General features: G+C 43.0%; 1 protein-coding gene across 1 annotated transcript in view; it reads right to left on the reverse strand.

Annotated features, from left to right (window-relative positions):
- The window catches only part of prex2 (phosphatidylinositol-3,4,5-trisphosphate-dependent Rac exchange factor 2), an 87,921-nt gene that overhangs the window by 45,640 nt on the left and 15,038 nt on the right, over positions 1-27,243 (reverse strand). The window contains exons 2-17 of the mRNA XM_085763607.1: positions 25,510-25,581; positions 24,331-24,453; positions 22,695-22,799; positions 20,521-20,622; positions 19,433-19,594; positions 16,381-16,514; positions 15,387-15,490; positions 13,691-13,840; positions 12,985-13,126; positions 8,355-8,455; positions 7,206-7,309; positions 7,063-7,112; positions 3,428-3,503; positions 2,271-2,343; positions 611-753; positions 168-260 (exon numbers count right to left, since the gene is read on the reverse strand). Of these exons, the coding sequence (XP_085619733.1) occupies positions 168-260; positions 611-753; positions 2,271-2,343; positions 3,428-3,503; positions 7,063-7,112; positions 7,206-7,309; positions 8,355-8,455; positions 12,985-13,126; positions 13,691-13,840; positions 15,387-15,490; positions 16,381-16,514; positions 19,433-19,594; positions 20,521-20,622; positions 22,695-22,799; positions 24,331-24,453; positions 25,510-25,581 (1,734 nt within the window). The remainder of the gene's footprint in view (positions 1-167; positions 261-610; positions 754-2,270; positions 2,344-3,427; positions 3,504-7,062; positions 7,113-7,205; positions 7,310-8,354; positions 8,456-12,984; positions 13,127-13,690; positions 13,841-15,386; positions 15,491-16,380; positions 16,515-19,432; positions 19,595-20,520; positions 20,623-22,694; positions 22,800-24,330; positions 24,454-25,509; positions 25,582-27,243) is intronic.

A 27,243-nucleotide genomic window follows, 5' to 3' on the forward strand; every position in this document is an offset into this window, starting at 1 on the left:
TCCATTTAGTAAGGACTTGGTTCCAGCAGAGTTAAAAGCATTTTCAATTCAATCAATGCAATGAAATCGTTGTGCGCAATGTGTTCACCAAAAAACGTCACTGGTTCTGAGTCAAAACTTTTGTCTTCGTCACCAACTTTCTAGTGTCACCGGTTGTGATTCCTCACCTCAGCTGGGGAGCCCTTCTCCACAGATTTGATGATGGGCACTCTGTTTCTCTCCTCCAGGGTGAAGCCATAGCCGCCATCACTGGGTCTTATCTGGGAAATGACATGTCTAAAATCATCAAAACCCCCCCAAACCAGCACACCGAGACCATTCTCACAGAGCACAAACACAAACACCAGGCGAGGATACTGGTACACAGAGATAGCAGCTACGGTAGTATTTGCTCACTCCTCTGAAAAGAATGCTTACTGAGGTATAAAATGGACTTTTGCAGTGTTATGACTTTTCCTCCTCGCTGCCATGTGTTTCAAAATGATTTACTGTGCCTTTGGATTCTTCCGAGTTGTGAGGACAATATACTGTAGCAAAGTCAGAGCCTATTAGACAGACTGGAGCTAATGAATCAATAAGCCACCGAGGAGCACTGCAAGTGAGAGCTCACCAGGAGAGACTTGGAGATGACATTCTCCACTATTTTCAGGTCATGCTTCATGGGTTTGTGTTTGGTGTTGGAGCCCTCCATCTCCTCATCCGCAAAGAAACGAAACAGCAAGGGCTCGTCCTTGAATTCGCTCTTTTCCAACACTGAGGGAGAAAACAACAAAGTCATGAATGTAAATAAATGGACTAACGCCTGAAAAGAAACTTGCAGAACTTCTGATCATGTATACGACACATGTTTTTCACCAATATTCAAATGCATACTGCACTATTATAGAGTAGCCAATTTATAATGCATGCACCATATTTCAAAACCATTATGTAACTTTGAAAACAAATTCTGCAGACTTGGCAAATTGAAAATTGAAATGAATTCAGACAAGATATAACATTTCGAGAATACAGAAAAAAGAGTTGCAAACCAGTAAATGTAAATGTATATGCGTAAAAACATTCAATATTAAAAACCTTCTACATCAGGCAAATTTGACTTTTTAACAGCTGGTGTTCCCTCTCTTTTTTGGGCAAAGGAAGAATAAGTGCAAACTGTTAACACCTCTAACCTCAGTGTCTGGTTCTATGCGGGGGCAGAGAATGTTAAAAGTAGAAATTAAGTATTTTGCAGTAAGTTAAAAGGCTTAAAGATGCCTGATAACAGCAGCAATGGTGTGACATGCCAAATGGAGCCTGCCTAAGCAACTTCCACACAAACACACACGGTGAGAACAAGGGACACCCCACTTCCATGGTAAAGTATCACTTTTGAATGAACCCGGTCTCCACAGCAACACAACGCCTTCAACAAGACTTTAATTTCGCAACGAAAAATAGCCCTGAGGGGAAAAACAGAGTTTCCTTCTAACATTCCCTCATTTCATCCCCCTCAAGATCAGATCTAGCGCCAATAGTTTTGATGGCTACGTCGTCAGGCCAAATAACTCACTGGCACGAATGGTAAAATTACCCTGTAGGCTGTGGAAGTGAAAGAAAGTTTGATGGCCGGGACTGTTATGTTCCATAGATGTGCTGGTAATTTGTAGTGTGAGGCCTGAACTGTGGGTAGTTTGACTGGTTACATCATGGGGGTACAAGGAGGCACGCTGTGACTCATACTGTAGCGTGTATGATGTGGACTTTGGCACAAGGGAGGCGTGGAGTTAAAAACAAGTCTGACTCCCATAAACAAACTGTAACCATGGCTACTGACAGTTTTGCACTTAAACCTACAAACACTCATGCATCATTTGCCAAGTTCTCACAGCTCAGGCAAACCATGCATCTACCCTGCACTTGGTCAGTGAAGTCATATGCACACAAGTATGCATAAAGTTAATGATAGTATGCATGAATACAGCCATAGCCCTAACCACACACACACATAGACACACACACAGACACATGCACACATACAAATTCATTACTGGATTGGAAAAACTTCTATTCCTGTAGCGTGTCAAAGGGATTATAAGTAGAAATGGAAAGAGAACAAGAGCGGTGGTGTTCTAAAACAGGATGCTAAATGCCAGGCGCCCTCTGCGTGGTTTCTCCAAAGCATTCGACTCTCATTTAGTCAGTGATGGAGAGGATTCCACGGTTTGTGCACAGCATGATCAGAACTTTTTTTGGTCTGTTGAAATCCTCAGCAGTGAAAAGCGCTGTACCGTGATGCATGAAGCCATTGTCGCACAGCTCCACCCCCAAGATCAATGCTTCCTCCCTCGTTCGGCAGTCTCCCTGCACCAAAAGACAGAGTAAAGAAAGAGAAAGGATGGAGACGGATAAAACACAAAGAGTGGATGGAATAAACAAGTAAAGGGAATAAAAGCGAAAGATGTTGAGAGAAAATGAAGTAGAAAGGCAAACAAAACAAAGAACATTGTGTGTTTAGAGAACGGGCAAAATGTCACACTCACACCCCCTCTTTGTTCCTGCATCCAAAAGCCCCAAGGCAACTCGGAGCCAGAGCCACTCCACTTTCCTCCACACTCCATCTTAAACACAGCCAAAATCATGTCTGCACAGCAAAGTGCGACAGCTCTTCAAGCCCCACTGAAGGGGTAAGAGCCCTCCCGCTTGTCTGGGTCAAACACATTCATATGGACTACCACACACACAAACACGCGCGCGGGCATTTACATGAGCACACAAGGATGTGATGTCTGTCATTGATTCTGCAGCGGTCGGCGTACACGTTTCATTTCTTTGTTGTCATCCTGGACAGGACTATCAATCTGTCAACCTCAAAGCTTCCTGTCAGAGTCAATAAAGCTTAGCTGTCGAATCAATTCTGCTTTTCTCCCTTCGTTTCCTGTTGCTCCGCTGAGCCTCAGGTCTGACGGCAAGAAGCGCTTTGTTGTCTCACTTCCTTTCTCTCTGCCGCACATCTGCACTGACCCCACTGTTATGACAATAGCCACTTGCATCTTTCGGTCCCACCTTTTCTCAACCTCTCCTTTTTGCTCCAAGGCAGCAAATGTGTTTCCAATAGGCTCAGAAACTGATGTGGGTAATTTGGAATAATGTGCGTGAATTATGGCACGGCAATATGTTTTCAATAAATGTCACTATATTATTGATTAAGACTGATCTTATAGGGGTGCGGGTGAGTGTTACATTTTACCTGTTCTCAAAACATAAATACACACAATACATACAGTATACATAGATATGAATGTAAATGAATTGAATTGATGTCTTACTTTAGAAAAAAAGTTTTTTGACATTATTTTCAACAGTTAACACCCTCATCATTATCATACTCCACTGACTGAAAGCAACAACATTACATTACCATGTATGAAGCAGTTTCTGGGCTTACCTGTGCAATAAGCCAGTCTATGAGTTTGTTGGCCATCACCACTGATTTGTAGGTCCTCAAATGGTAGTCCTTATCCCTGGATGGGCACCAGAACAAAAAACAGGAGAAGGATAAGGAAACCATGGCATACCTTCAAAAGAGGCAATTTCTGAATTTTGCTATTGCTACATTGCTAACATTAGCATCAAAATTACACAAACATTGCCAGTTCAGTATCAGTATCACTTTCTTTTACTCTCCAAGAGGATGTCTCCAGTCGTGTAGGGTTTTTGGTTTTACTTTTGTTTCCAACACTCTTCCACTTAAGTTTACACAGCTCTGGTCAGGCTGTGCTGTCACTAAGCTAACATTGGCCTAATCACAACAAAACATACAAATAGCCTCTTTAAACTTGGATTGTGTCATTCTACTATTCAACTGCATGATTCACTTTGGCTGTAATAAATCCAGATGGGGAACATGTAGAGCAGTAATTGCTTGGTTTATTTAAACACAATGCCTAAAAGAGGACTAATAATTTCCTCCGTCAGCAAGGCGTGGTCACTCTTTAACCATTGACACTGGCATTATAAATCGAAGTGACTTTCTGACAGTTGTTGACAGCAAAACAGCATTCCCCCAAGCAAGGCTGGGTAACGACCCCGGCAGTGTTTGGCCCTGGGGTGCCCCATGTCAGTCTAGTGTTGCCGTTCTCAGTGTTACTCACACGGCCGCACTTTGCCAGACAGCGGGAATGCCGTCTGAAATAGAGCTGTGATTTTCCCATGAAAACAGGGGCCTCCCCCCGGGGACGCGCAGGGGCTGAGCTGTGGGCCGGGAAAGTCCAGAACCACCATGACTTCCACCACTTCCATCCCATGCGAGCACGCACACACAGACGCAACCGCACATACACACGCCTGTCTTGCACACCCAGAGTTCAGACAGTCAAACATGACATGTGGGCCAAGTTAAAGTCCAATCTCAGCTGTCTGGGGCTGTTTAAAATGTGAAGCGTGAGAGGTCGAATGCCGCCCTGTTTCCCCCACTATGGAGCACTCTGTTGCGTAACTGCATTTGACAGACTGTGTTGGTCTCTGTTGAGGACTGTAGTGCTCATATCAGCCGGTGAGGCACGTTACCCTGCCGTGCCATGCATAAACCAAATCGACCAGAAGGGGCAAGGGGCACCCCGTTTTCCCCCTGAACGGTATACTAGAGCCGGGGGGACCGGGGCTACAGCGGCTGGTGCACAGTGAGGCTGTCAGAGTGAAAAATGGGGGGTAAACACTGGGCGAGTGGGCAGCCATATGTCCGGCATGAGGAAACAGCAGCTTGAGGAGTAACAGCGGAAAAGGTCACAGAGCTGGTTTTTAACTTTCTGTGCAAAGGAGAAAGTTTCGTTGACATTTTGAGATGGGTAAATGGATGATGGAGGGAAATGTTGTATTTCCAAGCTTTTTTCTTTCTTTTTTTTTTTGGAATATATTATACAGAGAATGATGAAAGTTTTGCGCTTTAATTAATGGTTTCCAGCCCCGATGAATAACTCAAGTGTGGTGTTGCATATCATTAGTTACTTTGAAAATCAAACTCACATATCCATAAATATTGAGTTTCTGGGGGACTAATGAGAATAATGAAGAAAATATGTCAATATTTCTCACTTCTTCCATTCTGTAAGAAGATAATTTATGAGCAACCTTTGCTGAAGTCCTCTTATAACATATTAAAAAGGTGTAACTGTGTGTGGACAGTATAACCCTATAGTGGACAATTCAAAAGGATTCACAGCCATCTTTGTGAGGAAAACAGAGATATAAATGGGGAGGAGGGACAGAAGCTCTGCATGGGTGTGGGGGCTGTGTATAGTTGCTCCCTCTTTTGCGTCATGTCTCTCACTCTGCCAGGAAATTCCACTGATTAGACAGGGGCTGATTGCTCCAATTAAACTCTGGCATTCCCAGGCCCTGTGATGCATTGAATTGGGATCTCAGTGAGAACGCGCTGCACACATATGCTGGCCTTAGCGACACACAACTCTAGGACAACGACCAAGAGTTTTTACGTCAAGAGGTTTGGCCACCACACAAGCTAACAGCACACTGAATCCTGACACTCACTCACAATTAACCCTTTGGGCTTTTTAGTCACTGGATCAAACACAAATGCAGAGAAGCTTCTATGCTGGAATACATTCAGGATCACTGTGCCCTTTCCAGCTATGGCACAGTTTTATTGGTGTGAAATCAAAGCTTTTCTTTGGGCCATTTGGAATTCCGCATAAGCAGGAAACCTTAATGCAGTGTTTTGCAGTGAAACACATTAGCAGCCTGCACCTCAAACACTATTCAAATTGAATTTAGAACAACACCACTGAAAACCAAAGCATGCATCAAATTACTCCAATAAAATGAGATTGCTCCACTCCTAATTCTGTCAGAGAAAGACATGTTTCATTACATTTGCCAAAATTGCTATAAAAACCCCCACCTGTTCTACATTTGGGTATAAGTGACTATTCAAAGGGCATGTTTGATTTTTTTCTTCTTTCACATGTTTACACTCATTACCGACTGTGAGATACTTCTGGATTGCCTTTCTTGAAAGTGTATATCTAAATAATTGCATCCATCCTGTGCCCTGAAAGACACAATGTGCTGCCAGACACAATTAGTGGCATGTATAAGAGCACTTGAAACTGTGGCTGTGATAAAATGCTTTATAAAAGAAACAGTGCTACTTGTAGCTCTGTTGAAATAATGGAAGTAGAAAGGCCAGAAATTAACTGGAGGTTTTGATTTAGAGACACTATACAGGGGAACTCTTACAAAATAATCTCAATTTAAAGTACATTTACTTTACTTTATCTCCAAACTTTCAACCATCATCAGATAATTGTTTGCTCAGCATCATTTGACGAGCTCAAGATCAGTAGGTCTTCATATTGAATCCAGTATAGTACAGAGTCAAAAGCTCCAGAAAAAGCTAGTAATAGGACATGGGGAAATTGGGGAAATTCTGGGGTAGAATGAATTTTTATGCTGATGAAGACCATGTGATAAAGTTCAAAGCAAAGGAAAACAAATCATAAGTAGACCTTGAGTTAGGGATTGTTTACTAATATGAATTTAACTATGTCCAAGGTTGAGAATGAGCTTTGATATATACATCCTGATTCAATGCATTACCACACTCTCTCAAAACAACATACCACGGTTTGTATTTGCATTCTTTTTGTTAAAGATGTTCATGATCCCAGTGTTTCAACAGGCAATTAAAAGCTGGCAATGATCTCCCAGAAGCACCATGCAGGAGACAATGTTGGCAATTTATCTGTGTCCCATATGTACTCAGACTATTTGAAACATCTGATAAACTCAATCTTCTTCACTGCATCTGTGATTTGAGACGGGGCAGATAAAACCTGCCAAGTGCGATCACCCACGGGGCCCTGCTGCACTCCATCCCCATCTGTGCCAACTCCTTCTATGTCAGTCTCTCTTTAAAAACAATGAGCTCATAGTTCATCATGATATTTCTCTCCTCCACTCTCACAGCTTTGAGTTATTTTTAGGGGCAAGAGCCAGATGCTAAGCTACCGGATCCCCACCTGGCTGGGTGGCAATGGAGCGGAAAGGAAAATGGCTTCTTACCTGATGACGGGAGTGAAAAGGCTGTGAAGCCGACAGAAGAGTCGAACGCCCTGAGAAAAAACAAGAGCGAGGATTCTGGTTATTGAAGCGATGGGTGTGTAAAATGTGATTTTGATTAAATGAGTCTCCCTAAATGAGTCTACCTTTGATATGACATCGTGCATGTCACTTCTGGGGTGGTAGGTGCCATCGTCGTAGCGGAAGCGGTACAGCACAGGCTCTGGCTTGAACTGGTGTTTGTCTGTGACTTAAAATGCAGAACAAAACATAAGCAGGTTCATGAAAGGAGACGAAATATGAAACAAATGAAAGTCACAGAGCCTTCAGGTTCATGAAAGGAGATGAAATATGAAACAAATGAAAGTCACAGGGCCTTAAGCGGCAATATTTGTCTCGCTTCACATTTGAAAGTATAAGAAGTTTATAGAAACATATTTAAGTCAAGCAAAGCTACACAGAGAAACAAGTTTTCCCAGACAAGAGACTCAAACATCATACCGAGTGGTCACAGATAACAGAGCCGTGCAGAGCTCCCTGCTCCTCTTGCTTTAGGGGACTCTGTCAAAGACAGTCCTATCAGCAGTAATAGCAGCTGGCTCTGTATTCTTGGCTGCAGCCGTTCAGGTTCCATTAAAGGTTTTTATGAAAAGATATTCCATCGTTTTTCACATGGGGAATTCTTCCTGCACTGTGAGAGAGCTCAGAGGGGCTTGGAGTTATTCCTCTCTGTCAGGAACAGCTCGAAAGCCCAATCTCATTTCTCTGTGAGGAAGCAATAAAGCACCCCCCGAGTGATTTAAGATACAACTTGGCTTGGGGCCCTACTCTTTTGAGGAAAAAAAAAAAAACATGCACAGCAGTACGCGCCATTAAGTGTGAATGCAAAGCTTGAGCCAGCTTAAGCCTCATGCACTAAACACACTTGTTACCAAAAGCCACAGAACAGCCACTGAGCAAATATTACACAAACATTACGGCACGAAGAGATTAATATTTATAATCCCTTACCTAAACACTGTGTCTAGGGAGAGTTTAAATGGGACACCTGCTAAGACATAAATAAGACAGCTCCATCTACATCGAAGGATCCAGGCAGGGAGTGAAAGTATTGTCAGAGTGCATGTTGAATGAAAAACATTCATTGGACATGGTTAGTGGTTAGGTCAGGCAATGGCGTGCTCTCACACCGTGCAGCACAAAGTAAATTAGACTGTGGTAGATATTTGGATATGGAGGAGCAAAGGATGTTAAGCAGGTCTGAGTGAAGCGGGGAAAAATTGTGCAAGGCTAACCATGGTGGATGATGCCGTTCTCCAGCAGGGCTTGACCCAGGTGAACCCCTTCCTCTGGGTTGCCTGTCTCACCAATTTCCATCAGCCAGGACACAAACTCACTGGGGGAGACACAAAACACAACACTGGAATAAGAAGACAACACAAACACAACCCCATGAGGAAATCCCATCACTCCATAAATGGAGAATGAGTGGGATCAGTGGAGAAAGCTTTGAATTTACCCCAGATTATCTGTAAATGGAGGGAAAAAAATAGTGTTGGCGATTTCCTTCATTCCAAAGAGGTTTTACAAGTTACCACAAACATTTACTTGGAATTGATGCAACTATGACAACAAACACTATCTTGGAAAAAGATGAATGATTTATTTACTGCTGGGGGACACATGTGTTTGTTAAAACAACCGGCAGGATTTAGCTGGTGTGTCTTGTCTAGTTTAACTTTATTTGTTTAAGAAATAGGATGTAACCCTATCAAATACGAAGGGTTTAATTGGATCTCTGGAAGTTTATCATGGAGAATGCACTATAAATTTTTGTGCCGCATCATTTACAACTGGGAAGAGGAAACAAATCAACCACAGAATCAACAAATGGCATCCAATCTTCTGATGGCCCAAATGAGCTAAATGGGATAATTTGCCATAATTTGGTGACTCCCAGAGAGAGAGAGAGATTGAGAGATTGAGAGAGAGCAAGGAAACAAAAGCATGATAGAGAGAGAGGAGTGAAGATGGAGAACGGGCAGAGTAGCAGTCGCTTATCAAATTACATCCTCAATGTCCTGTCTCCCCACAAAAAGCCAAACAAACACGACCAGCAGCACCAATGGAATTCTGTGGATTTTCTTCCAGGCCATGATGGAGGCGGCCGGGTGTCAGAGAAAAGCCAAAGAATTTAGAAACGTTTTTCAGAGAAACTTCTGACCGAACACCCCACCTCCAAACATCTTACACGCTTTAACCACTCATCCCTGAAGTCTTCTCTCTCCACAACAGACCACAGGGGAAAACACAAGTCTGTAACAATGTCAAATTGTCAACCTCTTAACCATGAGAGAAAAACACCCTGAACGTTTTGACTAGGGAGTTCTCATGGCCTCAAGTAGATTGGGGTCAAATTTGCAATAAACAGTTTCAAGCAATTGAAGTCAACATGTGGAGCTGGAAGAAATTGAGCGAATCATACAACCCACTATTTTAGACTCATTACATATCGATCATGTCAGAGTATGACTGTGGGTGTTTGGTCTGAGAGGGAAAAAAATCATGTCTCATTTCACTTTAATTCAGCCAAAACCTATTTTGTCAACCAGCTCCCTACAATAAGTAATGAGGGTCTAACATGAACACAAGACTTTTTGATGTTTTGCTATTTGGGTTATTTCACATGAGAGTAGCGTATTTTCTCTGTCTTCTACTCATGGTTTGGGAAGCTGAAAATTGGAAAACATGCTCCTTACACAAGATGCCAAGTGACGACATGATGACATTCCTGATGAAGCAGATTGGCAACGTTTTTGACTATTAGACTCCATATAAGTAGAACTTAAGGCTCTATTTTCTAACAAAACATTAATTTTGTTTCCTAAATGTTGTCAAGAACATTTTATGACACAAGTTTTTGCCAAAGGAAGGATAGTTATAGCTTTGAGACTGGTCTCTGCCAAATATGAAACTAGCTAGCTGGTTAGCTTAGTTTAGCATAAAGGCTTTCGTCCGTCCAGGAAAAAAATATGCTTACGACTGTAGCACCACTAAAGTTCATTACTTAAACGTAACAGCTTGTTTGTTGGTTTGTTTGTATCACCAAAGTGTTTAAGGTGTACAATTAAAGGCTTCCAGTCTGTAGCTGAGATCAAGTGTAAAACTGTAACTTGTCCTTTAAAAAAGTGATAGGTACACTGATTGTTCACTTTGGACAAAGCCATGCTGCAGTTCTACCTGTTTCCTCTCATTTCCACTATTTATGCCAAACTAAATTAACTACTTAGCAAACTGACATGAGTGATAGTAATCTTTCCACAAATACCTGAACAGTATAATTATATTTAAATAGCCTACACATGAAATAGGCTACATCTATTTCTTAGCACTTTGTAAATGCTGTATACAGCTTCATGCCCTTTTTGGTTCAGCTTCTGCGCCTTAAATTCAGATTTTGTGTATGCTGATTGAGTAGAAGGCGCAAAGCAGAAGCTGACAAAGGCAAAGGTTATTTCTTACAGGGAGTGTAACCTTTTCATCGCCCTCTTGAAGGACTTTCCATCAATATCTATCACAACAGCCAACAACATTGTCTGCCATATGATAAAAACTCTGAATCTTTTTGTCTTGCAGTTTAAACAGTAGGGTAACTGCAAGCTAGGAGGCTGTCAGAGACAGTTCCTTTGATGAATTACACTGTTGCAGGAACAAAACCACAAATACGATTGTACTATTTAAAGGGGAGGAGTTTGAAATCCAGAAATAGCTCTTGAACCTTAAAAAAAGGGAAGTGTAGAAAGAGAATAAAGGCAAAGCATTCCACAATGGAGGGAGTGGGCTGAGTTGAAGCCATAGGCAATGTGGCTTTCATCAGGGACACCATGCTGGTTTCAATTCACCAGTTACGCCTACATGTAATCATCTCCAAAATCATTGCAGACGGGGGAAGTACAGATGGGCTCAAGATGGCTTGTCACCCACAAGCGGTCATCCAGGTGTGGGCTAGGTTGTACACGGAGGGATAGGTTTCTAAAAAGGAGCTTCCCTGAGCTGCTTTCTCACCATATGATCTCCTCAGACTCAGTGAAGGGCCTACACATGACCAACGTTTGATCCTTTTAATCTTTTTAGCTGACAGATCCATTCCTCCTCCAGACCACAAGGGATCTGGTGTTGTCTGCGTGGACCAAAGGAGAAAGTAACTACTCATTCCAAACCACCATGTGATGTAACTTGGCCACAACTATGTCCAATTTGACTTTTGGGGTTGTTGTTTTTTTCTCTCTTCATGATTTTAAAAATAACAGGGATTTTGAAATGACTGTTTAAGCTGGGGTGATTTTCAGTGTGATTATTACCAGTCAAAACATCTCTGTAAAAAGTTTAAAACGAATGGAAAACATGGGTCATTGTGAAATGTGATGGGGCGTTTACAAGACAAATTTGTTATAGGATTTCAAAAGTCATTATAGAGTGCAGTTTTAATAAGATCCAGCCCCCTTTTGAATTGCACAGTGCCATCATTCTATAAAAAGGCTCTTGGCTGTTGCATGCAATTTTCATTTTCAAACATGGAGAGCTCTTCAGCTGCAGCTGTAGATTTTATTATCCAGATCCAGCTTTGTCACCTTCTCAGTCTCACACTGTGCTTCCCACATTTTTGGCCAATGTGGGCAGCACATTATTGTGAAAGAGTAACTCATGTTGAATCTGAAGAATGGACATAAGAATTGAGGTTACAAGTTTCTGCACTTTCCCAGCTTAGGGGAGCAAGAGGTGCAATATCCCCATCAAGATTTCCTGTAAAAAGCTTTCAGGCTCAGTGAAAAGAATATTTTATCACCGTGGGAAGTTCAAGGATCAAGTGGTTCTGGTTGTTAGTGCAACAGAATAACAGGAACTCACGTACATCGGTGATTGGAGCTACAGTGCGTGTGCCCTGGGCTCTGGATTCAGCAGTAGACTGCAGGAAATCCCGAACTAAGTTTAAGAAGTGTTTCCTTGTACAGGATTAAACTCTGGGAAAAATGAATGACACCAAAACTTTCACATCTGATATGATAAAAGCAAACTGAGGCTCATGCATACTTAAAATAGCTCAAGGATAAAATCCTGTGCAAAGCATCTTTTACGGTAAATATTCATCTGTCATCAAATGCCAGGTACACAGGCATATTTGGACTCATTAAAAGTAAACATGGAACGTGCCCAGGATGAACTGTGAAAACTCAAGGACACCAGAAAATAATGAATGTCTCTCAAATCCACAGACACAGCTGCCCTCTGGCTGTACGGCTCCTCTGCAGTCACTTACCTCACGGATACCTTCACAGAGGGTTGATTGTAATCTAACATGGGCGAGGGAGAAAGCGCGCCAGTCAGCTGAGCCGCACAGGGATATCTCCCTGTGATTTATGACTGGCACTCAATGGCCAATCCGTCCCCAGACACCACACCAATAATCCTTAAATAAGATTCATGGGCTAAATCTGGCTGGATTTGATTTTCCCATGGCTGAGACTGCAGATACACATAACACGTAGTCTCCTGAAAAGAAAGCGGCAATGCTTTCGTCTTCCCAGCTGCTGTCTCAACAAATCCTTTGCAAAATTTTGAAATGAAAGCAGGGGTGGGGAAACTGGTCTTTATTTCAAAAGTTTTTTTGGCTAATCTGCACTTGACACTGTAGATGTAGAAGGCCTCTCTACCTATTTTACATGGAACAAAGAATTTGAAAGGTTAAGTCCATAGAGTGAGACAGAAGAGCTTGTCACACAGTCATCCAGTTTGACACTCATTCATTTCTTCACAGTTACACATCTCACAATGCTGTGATAAAGAGGAAACCACGAGGACTTCAACACTTTGCTGCTTCCTCACCGGACAAACCAAAGTGTCAAAGATTAGCGGCAGGAGCCTCACCTTCCGAGGAAGCACTTGGGGAAGGTGGTGAGCTTGCGTTTCCGATCCTTAATGAGGTTACCCTTGGTCATGAGGGGGTAGAGCTTCTCTCCCTTCTCTGACACCATCACCCACGTATCCTGCTCCATGCCGAGCCTCAGACCTACACAACAGAGGGAGGGAGGGAGGGTGCAAAAAGAACTGTCAGCATCGTGGCGTTAATAATCGTGCACTCAGCTCGACGAGATGTGACATCAATTACAAGCTGGAGAAGGTTAATGCCTCCTAATTTCACAAGATAATTAGCATTGCCTTTCAGTGTCTGTGCTAATAGTCTAAGGCAGGGTTAATGACTGACATCATGAAGAGTTTATCATGTACACAATCGCAGAATAGGAAAAACAGAAACTGAAAATATGCCGCCTTCACCGTGTGTTTCCCTTGAAAAATTCAACAGTGACAACCTGTTAATCTGTTCTCACGCCCTAAAATCTCCTTCAGGCTTTATCCCACATACTAATCATGGCAGGGATTTATTCACTTTTTAATTATTCAGGATAAATTGGTCTGTATTGCTCTCTCCAGACACAGCATGTATTATATCATATTGTAATGCAAGGCCGATGTTGAAAAGAAAGAAAGTAAAAAGGAAATGAGTTTTCCCCACTGACTATATTAAAAGTGAGCCGACCCCCACCCTGATACAGACACCGAAACGCCTTCTTACTTTTCCTCCGCTCCCTCTCCTTCATGATGGCCTCCAGCCACTCCTGCTTCTCCTCCGGGGTCTTGGCCATGCAGACGAACCACTTGTTCTTGGCCGTGTTGTGGATCTTCCAGCCGTTGTTCACTATGTTCCCGCTGCTGTGGTAGTCAGCTGCGAGGCAGAGGAGGAGAGCACAGACAGACAACAAAGTTTGACTCCAGTACTTTTATGAAGTCTCTCTCCGGGGGGGGGGTGGAACGAGGCAAATCGACTCATTTGACTCGTTTAGGCTCGGAGAGTTTGAAGGGGAAGGGCCATCAATCAGCGGTCGCACTGATCGTGACACTGTAAACACAGTTGTTGGGAAGTCAGGTTCACAGTAAACGAGGGTTTACCACATTAGACGCGGCAATAACATGAGGCACAAATCCAATGATTTGCCTCGGAGAAAATGAAGCCAAATGAGTACAGTTCATATACAGGAAAGGACAAAAATAGCAAACCTTATCTGATTAACTTTTTTATTCACCACTGTGTTTTCTAATAACCAAAAACAACATCCACTATAAAACTACTGCGAATATCGTACTCTATATTAGTGGAAGCACCGGCTCCAGTCTCATTTTTCTCTGCTCTTGTGCCGGTTCTCATAGGCTCTTTATTGAGTGCTTCATTGATTATCACTCTTCTCCTTTAATGAGATAAACGAGGGGACACACATGCAGTAGAAGAACCATCCATCAGCATTATTTACTACTCTGTCCTCAGAATACTCCTTCAGAGCCGATAGCTACTTGTGATTCACCACCTACGCTCATATACGGATGATAGGAATGTCAAACCCTCCAGCAAGTGGAAGTGAGCTTTTGACCGTTAGCTGAATATCAAGCATTATTTCTCTGAGGGGGCATTTCAAATTCCTCTCCGGCTGACCTCTGATTTTCTCCCTCCGAGGGTGTAACAAGAAGCAAACCGTTTCAATCATCAATTACAATCACGTCTAAAAGCATCTACAGTGTGGTGTCCTTTATATGGTGCGCCTCCAGGGCGTTTTTCAACCTCAGGCAGCAAGTGTGTGCCTGGGAAAAAAAACACTTTTACTGTGAAGGAATCTGAGCTTAAACACTCCTGTCGCCCTGGATTTCAGATTGAGATCGCCCGCCTGTGGTGCAGAACACCCACGAGTTACTGCACCGCCGCCTGCCTTGCGTGTTTATCCTGCCTCTCCTTCTCCAGACCCAAACCCATCCATCTCTCACCAAAAAACACCCAATATTACTGCCCATCTAGGCCCGCTGGAGAGGAAATGATGGCTTCTACAAATATAAATGATAATCAGCGGCTATGTGAGGCCAAGAGACACAAGCGCTCGAGTTCACCCAGTACCAGCAGCAACACATACCCGAGGATACGTAACTATAGATGTCTAAAAAAAAATGTTTATAGGTAAATCTTATTTTTCCATCAGCGATCCAAGTATAAAATCACACACTTGTGCACCGGCTCAGGCCAAGGACTGTGTTGTCGGCTTTCCTGTCTGGGTTATTACGGCATATTTCTAAACTCCGGCTGCCAGGAGTGCAGGAATAAAAAAAGAAAAAGAAAAAAGAAATGATGACCTGAGTGAGCGAGTGGCAAATAAGAAAGAAAGAAAAATCAAATTGTGAAATCATTTATTTGTCCAAAATAAATCTACGTTTTTTACAGAAACACTCACCCGTGCCATCGTCTACATTTTCCACCTCCATCACCTCGGTGTTGATTCTCCCTCTGAACAGGTAGCGAGGACCCTCAGTGGCTGTTTTGCTGTTTTTTAAACGCCTTAAATAGAGAAAAGCAACCGCATGAATTAGACAACAAGGTTTAATCATATCATGTTATTACTTACTGTATAATTAGTCTTAACTCGTAGTTAATTCAGGATTTTACAAGAGACTAATTACAGTATACTCATCTGATGTTTGCCAATATGTACTAACCAAATCAAATGAGGAAAATGTGACTAATTTAGAAAGTCTGGCAATGCCAAAGCAATGCATACTATCGCTTTCTTCTTTTTTTTCTCATGCTGGTGAATGGATGTAGGGGTCTGAACTACCTGCAGACACTACACTGTATACAGCATGTACAGTACAAGCTGATCGAGGCAGGTGGTTGGTAAACAAAAGCTGTCAAAAACAAATACAATGGATGCAGCTGCAACAGTAGCTCTGTGTGAAACTCAGAAACTTTTTTTTCCCCGACTGAGCAGCCTATTCATCAGGGAGTTCTGCCTAGGCACAACAATGCAATCAGCAAAAGTTTCCTGACCCTACTTGCACTGATTGTAATAAATGTCATATTATTTGGCAAACTGAAGTATGTGTCTGCATATAGTATTTTATAACCCCTCCTAGACTAATCACAGTGTCAGAAGTTTAAAAAAAAAAAAGTCTCCTCTCCTGCACAACTTTTCTTTCTCCTCCTTCAAAACAAACTCAAATGCTCCCCACAGTGCATTGTTCTTCTTTCTTTAAAATAGTAAAGGAACTGATGCAGTGAATTATTTATAAATGCTCTGTAGGAGCACAGAGGAAATCAGAAATTAGAAATTTGCATAAAATATTTTTCATTCTGTTGCTTAAAACAAAACTCTCTAATGGGACTGAAAATTCATCTTCTACTTTATGGATTTTGTGGGCAGAGCAATAATTAAAAGAGGGTGCAGACACCTGTTTTTCTTCTTGCAATAGACCAGAAGCTTGTCAAACAGGAAGAAAATCCTCTCTTGTATGTTTCCCGCTGAGATCTTCAGCAGGACGCCCTGCATCAGCATCTCCGTGCATGTATCTGTGATATTGGAGCCCTGGAAATGGACAGAAGGGCAAAAGGTCAAAAAAAGACAGAAAGCACAAAGTCTAAAACAGATGTGTGGAGACAGACTGACACACAGAGGAATGCAGGGGGGGAAAAGTTGTCAAATTAGAAAATAAAAATACTTTTTTTGTACGAAAAGAGAAAGAAAAAGTCCATGTTTCTGAAATTTTCGACAAATATCTTCTTCTACATCATTCATTTTTCACATACGGTGTCTGAAGAGGAGGAGGGATTACAAATCCCAGCCTTTCCTGTTACCTCTCTCAGGGGTCTGTGAAAACACTCCCTGCTTCCTCGGAGCAGATTGCTGTGGGACTTTAAAATGTGCAGCCGTTAATAGCTTCTATAGAATAACATCCCGTCCAGTCAAACTATGTGTTGCATTGTGCACTGCGCTGGTGCCCGTATTGGTCAGGGTCCTGCTGCAAGTGATAAAGTGTGCTGTCGTTTCCCTCACCTTGCCTGTTCGGGGAATTTATGTACCCCGTTTGATCAGCCCTCCAGAGCTAAAAATAACTCCCATGCGCACAGAGCCGGAAAATGTGCTAAGCATTTCCTCCTGCTGGAGACATCAGCGGGCCAAAATCTATCCCGCTTTTTCCCTCCTTTTCTCCTCGCCCTTTTTATTCTCCCTCTCCTCCCTTCCCCTTCCCTTTATTCCTAAGACTATTCCTCTATCTCTTTCATTCCTTCCTCCACACTTTTTTTTCCTCCCACTCTTTCATGGCCTTTTAACTCCCCAGCCTATGACCAGATGTTAAACTAATTTGCAGCCAGCGAATGTGTGTGCACCAGACATACAGAGGCCAACTGGCCTTGGTCACTTGAAGGGACCAAAATCACACCGGTCCAGACAATGGAGTTTCCTTAATGGAGGAACCAATACTTCCCCTTTGTGTTTCATATGCTTTTAACACAACCCCACTGCCCCCATGTACTTGGTTTTGGTGCGGCCTTATTTAGTTTTTCTGCGTCTCTGCAGCATTTTTCTATCACTCTTCACATCCACCTCATTCCAAGCCAAAGCTCCACAGAGGGTGTATTCAGTTTAAAAGTTAAGCACCCCCTCAGTCATTTGCTTCATCTAAATTTCAACCCTCTATTTTTATAAGCAGACAACTACCAGACATAACAACTGAAGAATTGGGAACGACAAAACAGGATGTGCCATTAATTCGGGAAAAAGTGTGGAAGAAAAGTTTATACTGAACTCTGAAGTGGTATTTGTCAATTAGCTGGAGAGATGGGGGAATTTTACTCAGATCCTTTTAAAGTAAAGAGGCCAAGTCAAGCAAACCCTACATCTCAAGCTGATTTTAAGAAAACTAATTAAACTTACAAGAGAACAGAATGGAGTGAAACACAACAACAAAAAACTGCTACCCTCTGGTCTAAAATTAACATATTTCTATGGTACACAGTTACAAAACACAGACACTTGCAACACCAACCAACTGGCAATCACCGCCCTGACAAATGCTGGCAGCCGTCACCATGGTGACCACGGCGAGCCATCGCCCCGTCTCTCCCACGCGAGGTGAACCTGCCAGGATGCCCCGAGGGCGGCCAGCTGTGCAGCAGGTCAGCGCTAACAAGCAATCAGGCCGGGCGGAGGAGCAGGAATGGAAAAACAGCAGCTCTCACAATCCCTCCTCACCCCTCAATCATTCCTCAGACACCCACACAGAAATGCAGGATGCAACCATCGCTCAGCTCTCTCTCCCCCCTCCCTTTTCTCCCTGTTTTCCTCCTCTCTCCTTCTTAGCTCCGGCTCATTTGCAGCCAGAGAGCCTGGCGTGCAGCAGTCAGAGGATTCCTGCTCCAGAATGAGCTAATGTGAACAATTAATAAAAGTGCTGATGAGAAACCGCAGAGTGGCTGCAGCCAGGACCGTGTCGAGTAAAAGATATGTCACCACACCCAACACTCAGCCTCATTCTGATCACCTTACTCTGAGGGTTTTAGCTCTGTGGGTTTGTGCTCCTTCATATTCATACACTGTATAAGGAGAAATAATGAGAGGAACACTTCTGTTTGAAGTGTAACTAAGACACATTATCTGCTTCAGACACTTTGCTTAAATATTTGTTTCTGTGGTATATTTTACAATGAAGGAAAGAAACACACTGAAAGTCTGTTAAATGTCCTTCAAACAGTGTAACAAGTTTCAAATGTTGTCAGTGATCCTAAGACAACACATCCAGACAAAAAAAACAAGAACTCCTCTCGGACACATGCAAGGAAACGTAATCACACTGAACCTTATCTTGTCTTACTCATATCTGGCTTGAAAGCCTGTTTGCTCCTCAGTGAAAACAATCTGTTACGGCCTACACCTTCGTCAGAAGCTGTATCAACACTGGCAGCGGCTCTTTGTCTCCATGTGTCCAGGAAGCCTTTAGGCCGTCTTTCAGTGAAGCCAGGTCAATTACATAAGCATCCCAGCGTCTTGCCGTACAATTACCACCACTGTTTTCTCTTTCCAACCAGAACAAGGTCTATTGACCCCTCATTCAGGCATCCCCCGAACTCAGGAAGAAAACTAATCTAAAAGGCAACTCTCCAGGCCAAGAAGTGCGGTCTACCTGATGATGATTGGATCGGTCACCCTAAAGCATGACGGCTTTGAAAGAATTTAGCCATTGTGAATACAAGTCATTGTTCTGTGGGAGAACAAGAAAGCTTAAAAGGCTACAAAAGTCACGCCACTTCGAATTCTTGTAGAATTGCGTATTGGCTAAGTGGCTTTAAATAAGTCATGACTTTCAGCTTTGACGGGGGAAAGCTCATCTATGAGTTGAAGGGACGGGGAAAAAAACATACACACACACACAGCAAGAAGGCTTGACAGCTTATTAGATGAGAATTAAATTGTTTAACAGTGTACACAGGTTAGTTGATGCCCACCTCCCAGCCTTCGATGTGGGACTGCCATTCCTCCAAAATCTCCAACTTCTCCATCTGTCTCTTGGCTTCGTTGATGCTGGAGCACACCGCCTTCATCACATGCAGAGACTCCTGCACCAGGCCGTAGTCGTTGTGTTTCCTAGGAGTCCTCTTCAGCAGCTCCTGCACATGTGAAGACCACACATGTGCGCACGCATAAGAAAACATGTTATATGATAGCGCAGGCCCACATTTAGAGAGAGCGGTTAATCTGGACTACTTCTTAAGAACTTCAGCTCAAATATTCGTCAAATCTGGCGCTGAATCATAATTTTTTACATCATGAAAAGCATGAAAGGAAACAATATTCCATTTCATGTTCACTCCGCACACCCTAACCCTTCCAGTGCTTCCTGAGCGTAGTGGGTGAAACCCCTGCTATGGTATGGCAAAGGTCTAGCAAAAGCAATGGCAATCATAGTCTAAACACTGTGTCAGCTGATTTACAGCATTCTGGATATATCTGCAGCCGCTGATGGCTATCTGTGTCATCTTACGGAGAGAAGGAGGCCCTGGCAGCTGGAAGACTTCAAATGGCAGCATCAGATTACCCCCTTATTATTATTACATCTCTGTGCCCCGTGCTGGTGTGCTGTTTAGAGAACGCCGGGGTGAATTAATAGATCATAACAAGATGAATGAGATGGGACAGCTCAGATCACCAACTCAAACAAGCCTTTGAAAGTGTATTTCATTTCGCTCACGTTTCACATTGGGAAGTGGAAGTTTCAAAAGCAACAAATGAGAGCGCAGGTATGAATGAGCCCAGTCAAAGTGTCTGAACGCGCGGCTCGGTCGGGGAGGTGATGATAGGGCTGCTGTTTTTCCTACGATGCGGTTGTGCCGGGGGAACTAAAGCAGGGAAGTGTCAGAATATGAGAGCAGCATTTCATTACGGAGGGAGAGGTTGATGTGAAAAGGACGGGACAGCCCTAACTAATGACTAGGTGGTGGTGGATAAAAGGAGGAGCAGAAGGTGCCCCACAGAGGTGGCACAAGGGTGTGGTATCTCCGTAATACATGGTTGGCGAGCACAAGACCATACTCACTCTGAGCAGCAATGGGTACTTGCAGATCCTCTGAATAGGAGCGACCAGGTAACCCTCCAGTGGGACCTCTGTGTTTTTTCTGCCTCCGAGCAACATGCAGTTCTGCAGGAAAGGAGATGAGGAGAAAAGGAAGTGAAACAAACTTGATGCTAACACTTCTGTGATTTGCTATATAGAAAAATTGAGGTCCAACCCTGTAGTGTTGATTATAAATGTGGTGGTGGGTGTGATTTCTACACTTTTCATCAGCCTTTATCACTGATAAGCATGAGGTTTAAATCACTTCTTAAAACCCACTTTTACAGCCTTTAATGTGATGTCATCCTCTTCTTTCTGTCACCTATTTTATCTCACAGTTTTACTCTTAGTTTTACTTTACACCTTCTTCTGATTTAACTCTTTTATCCCATCTTTTCTTATTTTCTTGTATCTCATCTTATCTATTTTTATCATGTATTCCCCCCTTTTTATTTATTGTATCTAATTAACTGCATCCTGCATTTTAATTTGAGTCCTCCTGGTCTCAATTTGTTGTTGGGTTCTCATATTGCCTGTGTTGCTGTATTGCTTGGGTGGTTTTATGACATTTGTGACTTGTCTCTTATATGTTGTTTTGTGAAGCACTTTGTAAACTTGTGTTTTTAAAGGTGCCATATAAATAAAGTTATTATTATTATTATCACTGACACCATCTTTGTTTAGCATGCTAATCAGTATCCCTAAAATATGGTTCGTTCAGATATAGCATCAACTAAGAGTCAGAATTTGCCCTCCGTTGATCAAAGTGACCCCCACCTGCGCGCCAAAGGCCACAGGTTACGAGGTCAAGTGCTAATATTCATTCTCACCTCCCTCTCACCTGAAATTTAGATGAGGTACTGAATTACGCCGTAAACAATAAAGCAGGCTTTACAGCAGTCAGTCGGTTAAAAGGTTTAGTGGAGGTTAGCGGATATCCCCGCCCTGGTCACTGCAGGACCAGGGAGGTGACCTGAGGTATATTAGCTCATAGCCGACTGCAGGTTAGAGAGTAACATGAGAGGCATCCAGCCCTGATGGAAGGCTAGGTCAGCCAAAGGTCAAGTCTATAAAGACCCCGTTAAATCAATGTCAATTAATATCTTTGCCTCCTCTGGCTCTCTAGATTAAAGACACACACCACCAGTAAATCAGACATGGATCTCTCGCAGCCTTTCTTTACCGAGTATGTGCATGTGCTTGTGTTTCATTTCTCACTCCATCAATTACGGTCTAAGAAAAGGTCATAGGCTTCAACACGGAACCGGACAATCAATAAGTCTGTGGTCACACTCTGCTTCTCCTTGGTTTGTAACGCCGTTGGAACATCTCGATTTCAAAGCGCTCTGTTTTTATGGAAGTCTTAAAACACACGGGGTGACGGGGTGGAGTGGTACAAGTGTGTGGCGCTCTGAGGCTAAGGAGTGAGAAGGAGTAGAATTACAAACTGTCAAAGCCTACGAGGAAAGAGTGTGAAGGAACCAGGAGTGTAAACAGCAACAAGAAAAAAAAGGGGTGAGCATTTTTGAACATACGCGCACTCCAAATAAACGCACGTACACACACAGACACACACATAGTTTAGCGAGAGCCAGCAGTGGGGATGTAGTCATCTTTTGTTCTCGCAACACGATGCTCCCCTGTGGCAGTGAAAGTCTCTCAGAGTGTCGGGACAGGAAGAGGGAGTCCGCCCACACATCGGGCAGAGTCACATCAGCTGTCAGACACACTGGAACATGAAGCGCAAAGGTTTTACACTGTCCAGCTGCTGCCATGTGTGGGTGACTGTGTGTTTGTATGTCTAAGAGAATGCGGTGGCGTGTTTTCGTATGAGAGGATTTCTCAAGTCCAGTTTCAAATCACCCGTGACCCCACTTGGACTCTAAATTTATACTTTTCCTGCATGGGACAAAGAAAAACATTGTAATAGAACGACTGACTGTGTTAAAGCATTATCCAGAAGTAAATAATTTAATGCATGTGGTCATTTGTATTTGCCTTTTTGTGTGATTATGAACTGAACCTGTTTATTCTTTCTTCTTGGACTGGTCTTTTAAGACTTGACTCTATGTACTTGATCTCTTCTTACAGTGCGTGGGCAGCAGAGTAGATGTTACAACTTGTACATTATGCGCACATTTACAGTCCCCTCTCACCAGTAAACATGTCCGGACGCTCCTGATCTTATTGAGTTCCAGCAGCAGCCTCTGGGCCTTCTCGTGATTCCCACAGTATTCATCATAAATCTGGAAGCGGCTCCTCTGCAAGAGCCAGAGAAAGACAAGGTGAAAAGGACGAGTGAGGAGTAAGTTTTTAGACAGAGAGCAAAGGAAGGAGGGTGACAAAGCCAAACAGAGAAAGGGGGGGCTGATACATCTATGAGAATTACAGTATAGGACTCATACTGTAGTCAGTATGTGTCCTTCTTCACTCTCTATCATGAAATGCATAATGTATATTTTGTATGGCGGGAACCCTGATTATATCCTGTCATCCGCCTTGCAGCCATATGACCGACAACTTTCCACTGAAGCATTTCTTCTGACATTAATCTTCCTTTGTCTTCCGAGAGGCAACAGCAGGACCAGACCACACAGCTTCTAAATCACTCACTACAAAGTCACTACAGAGCAGCAGAAATGGTACAGTACATGGTCCTCAGCCAGGGTGTTCTGCCTCGGAAGACAAAGCTGGTGATGTGGAGAGACACGAATGTCATAACAACAAGAGGGGGCGCTTCCAAAAAGACAACTCTGTGACGGTACAGTATATTCCTATTCTTGAATAATATGTTCTAAGAAGTCTGTTTATGAAAGTTTTTTGGCTTCGGGGGATGATTTTACTGTAGTCCAAAGGGGAGGAGTGGGGTCTTGAATCAGTGAAAACCATTTTGCAGGCCTGAATCACAGAGGGGGATTTTGCTGTGAGTGGACCATTGTCCAAGTTGGCTTAGTTTTTACCTATTTGTGTTTCTGTAGTAAAGCTAGATTGTGTAATTCTCTTGGAACCTTTAGGTCATCGACCACTACAGAGAAGGAAACTTTTCTTTAAAAAAAATAAATTAAAAAAAAAGCTGAAAAATAGGAGAAAAGGTGAAAAGAGCAGAGAGAAAAATAAAAGAAAATGTCCAACTCTTATCTCCGGGGACTCACATGATCAGTCATGGTTGAATTATGGCCTTGACTCATGGGTTTTTAGTTATGCATCGAATTATATCCCCTTTTTTCTATGAGGTCATCATAAACATCACTATACCATCTGTACGGCTAGATCATCTCTCTTTCACCTGCATTAGAGGCAGCCTGATGCTACTGGGAGAGAAGTTGCCTGCAGCCCAACAGGAGGATGGTAAGATTTATTACACTTTGAAACCTATTATATGCCAGTGTGCCTCAAGGCTCTGCATCAAAGAAATGTGATCTATTGCAGCAGAGAGCAGTATATCAGAGTCCTATCGAGCATATCACACATGTGCACTGTCTCATCATGGATAATCCAGAGAGATAAATTGACAACATGTGGCGTATCTGATCATTTTCAGGAGTGCTCAAAGACCTGAGAGCATCAGAGCTCCGATAGTAAAGTACTGTAGTAGAGAAATTCTTTTAGATTACAGGCTCCAGTGAGCAAAGGGACGATTACTAGCAGAGGAGCCGTCGATGCACGTCGCGGGATAAGAGTGTGGACGAGATGGTGATGCCATAATCAGAGGTGGCAAGAGGACATTCAGCCTGCAAGAGTGGAGGAATTAAAAGTGGAAAGGTTGTTTGCACAGATGCACGGGTTTCTTACAAAGTGCAAGAAGCAGCGACCGATTTCGTGGTGAGCATGAGGGTCAGGCTGCAGCAGCTCCTCCACCATGGACAGGAAATCTTTGTGAACGGCCAGAATCCCCTCAATGTTGGAGAATAAAACCTAAACAGGAGAAGAAAAAAAAAAGACATACAATACAATGCATAAATTGTGTTTTCTGTGTATTTGTTTTCAATGTTGCAATGCAGTGTAGCTCCTAAGATGGCCCCAATCAGATCTTTGGCATATGCTGCTTTATTGTGGTCAGTGGCACCAGGCAAGGGAATTTCTGAGGCCACAGAATAAAGAATGAGGTTTCTTTGTAATGGGCATCTTAGGCCTGAGATGTCTTTGATATTTGGATTAAAACATTATTAGAGATACTTTAACAGAGAGGCTAAAAAAAGAAACACATTTTTAAGCAACTCTGCCTTCATGTGGTGTTGACTTCTGTCCCCTTTCATGTCAGTTTTGTGGTGCGTATGAAAGGACAAAACAATATGCTGATGCTGGATTGGGGAAGAAGCTAGTGAAATAAAGTCAAAGCATGAAAACCAGAAGCCTTTTATGAGTGGGCAAGTCCAAAATATTCTTCAGTGATAGTACGAAAGGCAAACATCTGGTAAAATTGGATCAATCCATTTCCACTCAGGAGGACTGGATGTCGTTCAGCTGCTTTTGGCGACATCACAGCCTGTTGCTGCCCAGTGACCCCGCGTTATCTCAAACCTTCTCTGTACAGCATGTTCCCAAACAAAACATAGCATGAGTAGACATCTTCCAAAACACGGGACATGCAGTAAATATCCACTGAATGTGTGTTTACCTTCAAGCGTAAGCAAACCGACTGAAGCGGTCACTCCCACTCCCACTGTGAGAGAGCATCCTTTATTATCCTCCAGCCGGAATCCTTTATAAATAGATTATATTTACAGCTGCTTCCTGGATCGCCCACTACTTCTTTCTCCATTCAGAACTTTAAGCTATTTTAGGTTGAAAGAGGACCCCAAACAAGGGACACACTTTATTTAGTTTCCAATGTAATTTCCGTCCTTTTCATGGATCAAGTTACTTTATGAAAATAAGGTTTGTGCGTAGCATCAGAGTCAAAGTCAATTGCCCTTGATATTTTTCCAGATCTAAAATATGCAGCCGCATACCTCACAGTCTGACCCTCACCTTAACCGTTTCCTCTGTGATGTTCTTGTCGATTTTGGTGGCTGCATACTGGTTGAGACGATGTAGAAACACCTGGAAGAGTAGAGGAGGAAAGCAGCAGTTAACATTTTTTAAACAACCTCGGTGTTAAATTTCGTTTCGGCGGCCGGTGGCCTGCACCTTCAACGCACCAAACACAGGACTAGATTTGAGGCTTTGTGTGCAGCTGCTACACTTGGCTGCCACAGCAAATTGGTAACCATCACAATGGACACCTGATATATAAGTGAAACACAATCTTTGCACTGGATGAAAAAACATTTATAATTGCATCGCAAGTTATTTCAAAGGTGGTGTTAAGCGGCTGGAGACGTGAGTTGGAGAGGGCAAGGTTTTGTGAATTGAGACGGATCGGTCCCCTGAGGATGCCGTTTTCCCAGGCTGCATCACTGCACAAGCCCTCGACAACCCATTTACTGCATCGGGACTCTCTCTCAGAATGGCAAATTAAGGAGATGTGCTTCAAATGTATTCTTAAAACGTGGCTAAGGGGGGAATTAGTCATTTTCCGAACTCTGCCTGAAGGGAGAGCTTTTAAAAAGGCGAGGACATCCATCAACAGGTTCCAGGACAAGAATCTTTATGTTTATGTGCGTGATGCTTGGCAGTTTGGCAGACAGGAATCTATCTTCAATAGAAAGCGGGGGGGAAACCAAATTAGCTGCACCGCATTTTCATTTTGACTGCCGTCTGTAATGCCCTTCATTTCAGCGAAGCTGCGATGAAATCTGAAGCTATAGCTGCAAATTGCAGCTTCATCAGACGTGATGTTAAACAAAAGCACAGGCCCTGATGTTCATACAGCTGTCAAATTTGAGTGAGTGCACGTTAAGAGGCAGAAAAGGATTTCCTTGGCGTAACATCAAACAACACACTTGTGCATGTTGTTAACATCATTTGTTTCATTCCATGTCACACAGCTAAGTTTATTTATCCTCCAAATGGCATAAAAGCTCAAGTCAGACAAAAGCAGGGCTGAGATCTCTAAGTAGAATAAAGTGTGCACTTGGATTTTATTATACTAAAGCTAAAGTGCTGCGGTGAGACTCGTGACACTGAAGATAAATTCCCCAAATGAAAGAAAAGTGAGCCATGAAATGTTCGGCTGCAGCTGTGTTCTCCATAACACAATTGACAAGACGAGGCCCTGTCAATGTGGTACATCAAAGGTTTTAAATGTTGCATTTTAAAGGTTTCTCCCACACTGTTCACACTAGTCCTTCCTTACACGACAACATCAATGCAACATGACAGAAAAGAGTAAGCAGTAAGCAAAGAGACGTTGGTGCAATGCAACACAACATTGTGACACGGAAAAGCACTTCAGTATGCACAAAGAGTCATTTCATGGTACAGCGTGACACAAACTACCAACAGCAGCTCCCTAAACACATGACCTGCACGATCAAGCTCCAAAACGGCCCTGGCATTTGTCACAGTTAGCGCAGTAAGGAGTTACATCTGTCTCCGCAGTTGACCCCTAACCATGGGTATCCCTTTACTGCCTCACTGAGGACCATAATGCCATCTGTCGCCCGGTGCAGCCGCACAGCAGGCCGACTGACCTGAGCGAGCAGGAAGAATACAACCACAAAGCATGTAAACAGCTTAACTTTAATGAGCGCACGAGCCAAGAATTATTCCTTGACACCTAAATCTAAGCGAGTGGTTGTGACTACAGTGAGCTTATTGAAA

The sequence above is a fragment of the Trachurus japonicus genome, chromosome 20 (genome assembly GCF_045865225.1).
Source record: "Trachurus japonicus isolate A0001 chromosome 20, Traja_1.0".
Classification (NCBI taxonomy): domain Eukaryota; kingdom Metazoa; phylum Chordata; class Actinopteri; order Carangiformes; family Carangidae; genus Trachurus; species Trachurus japonicus.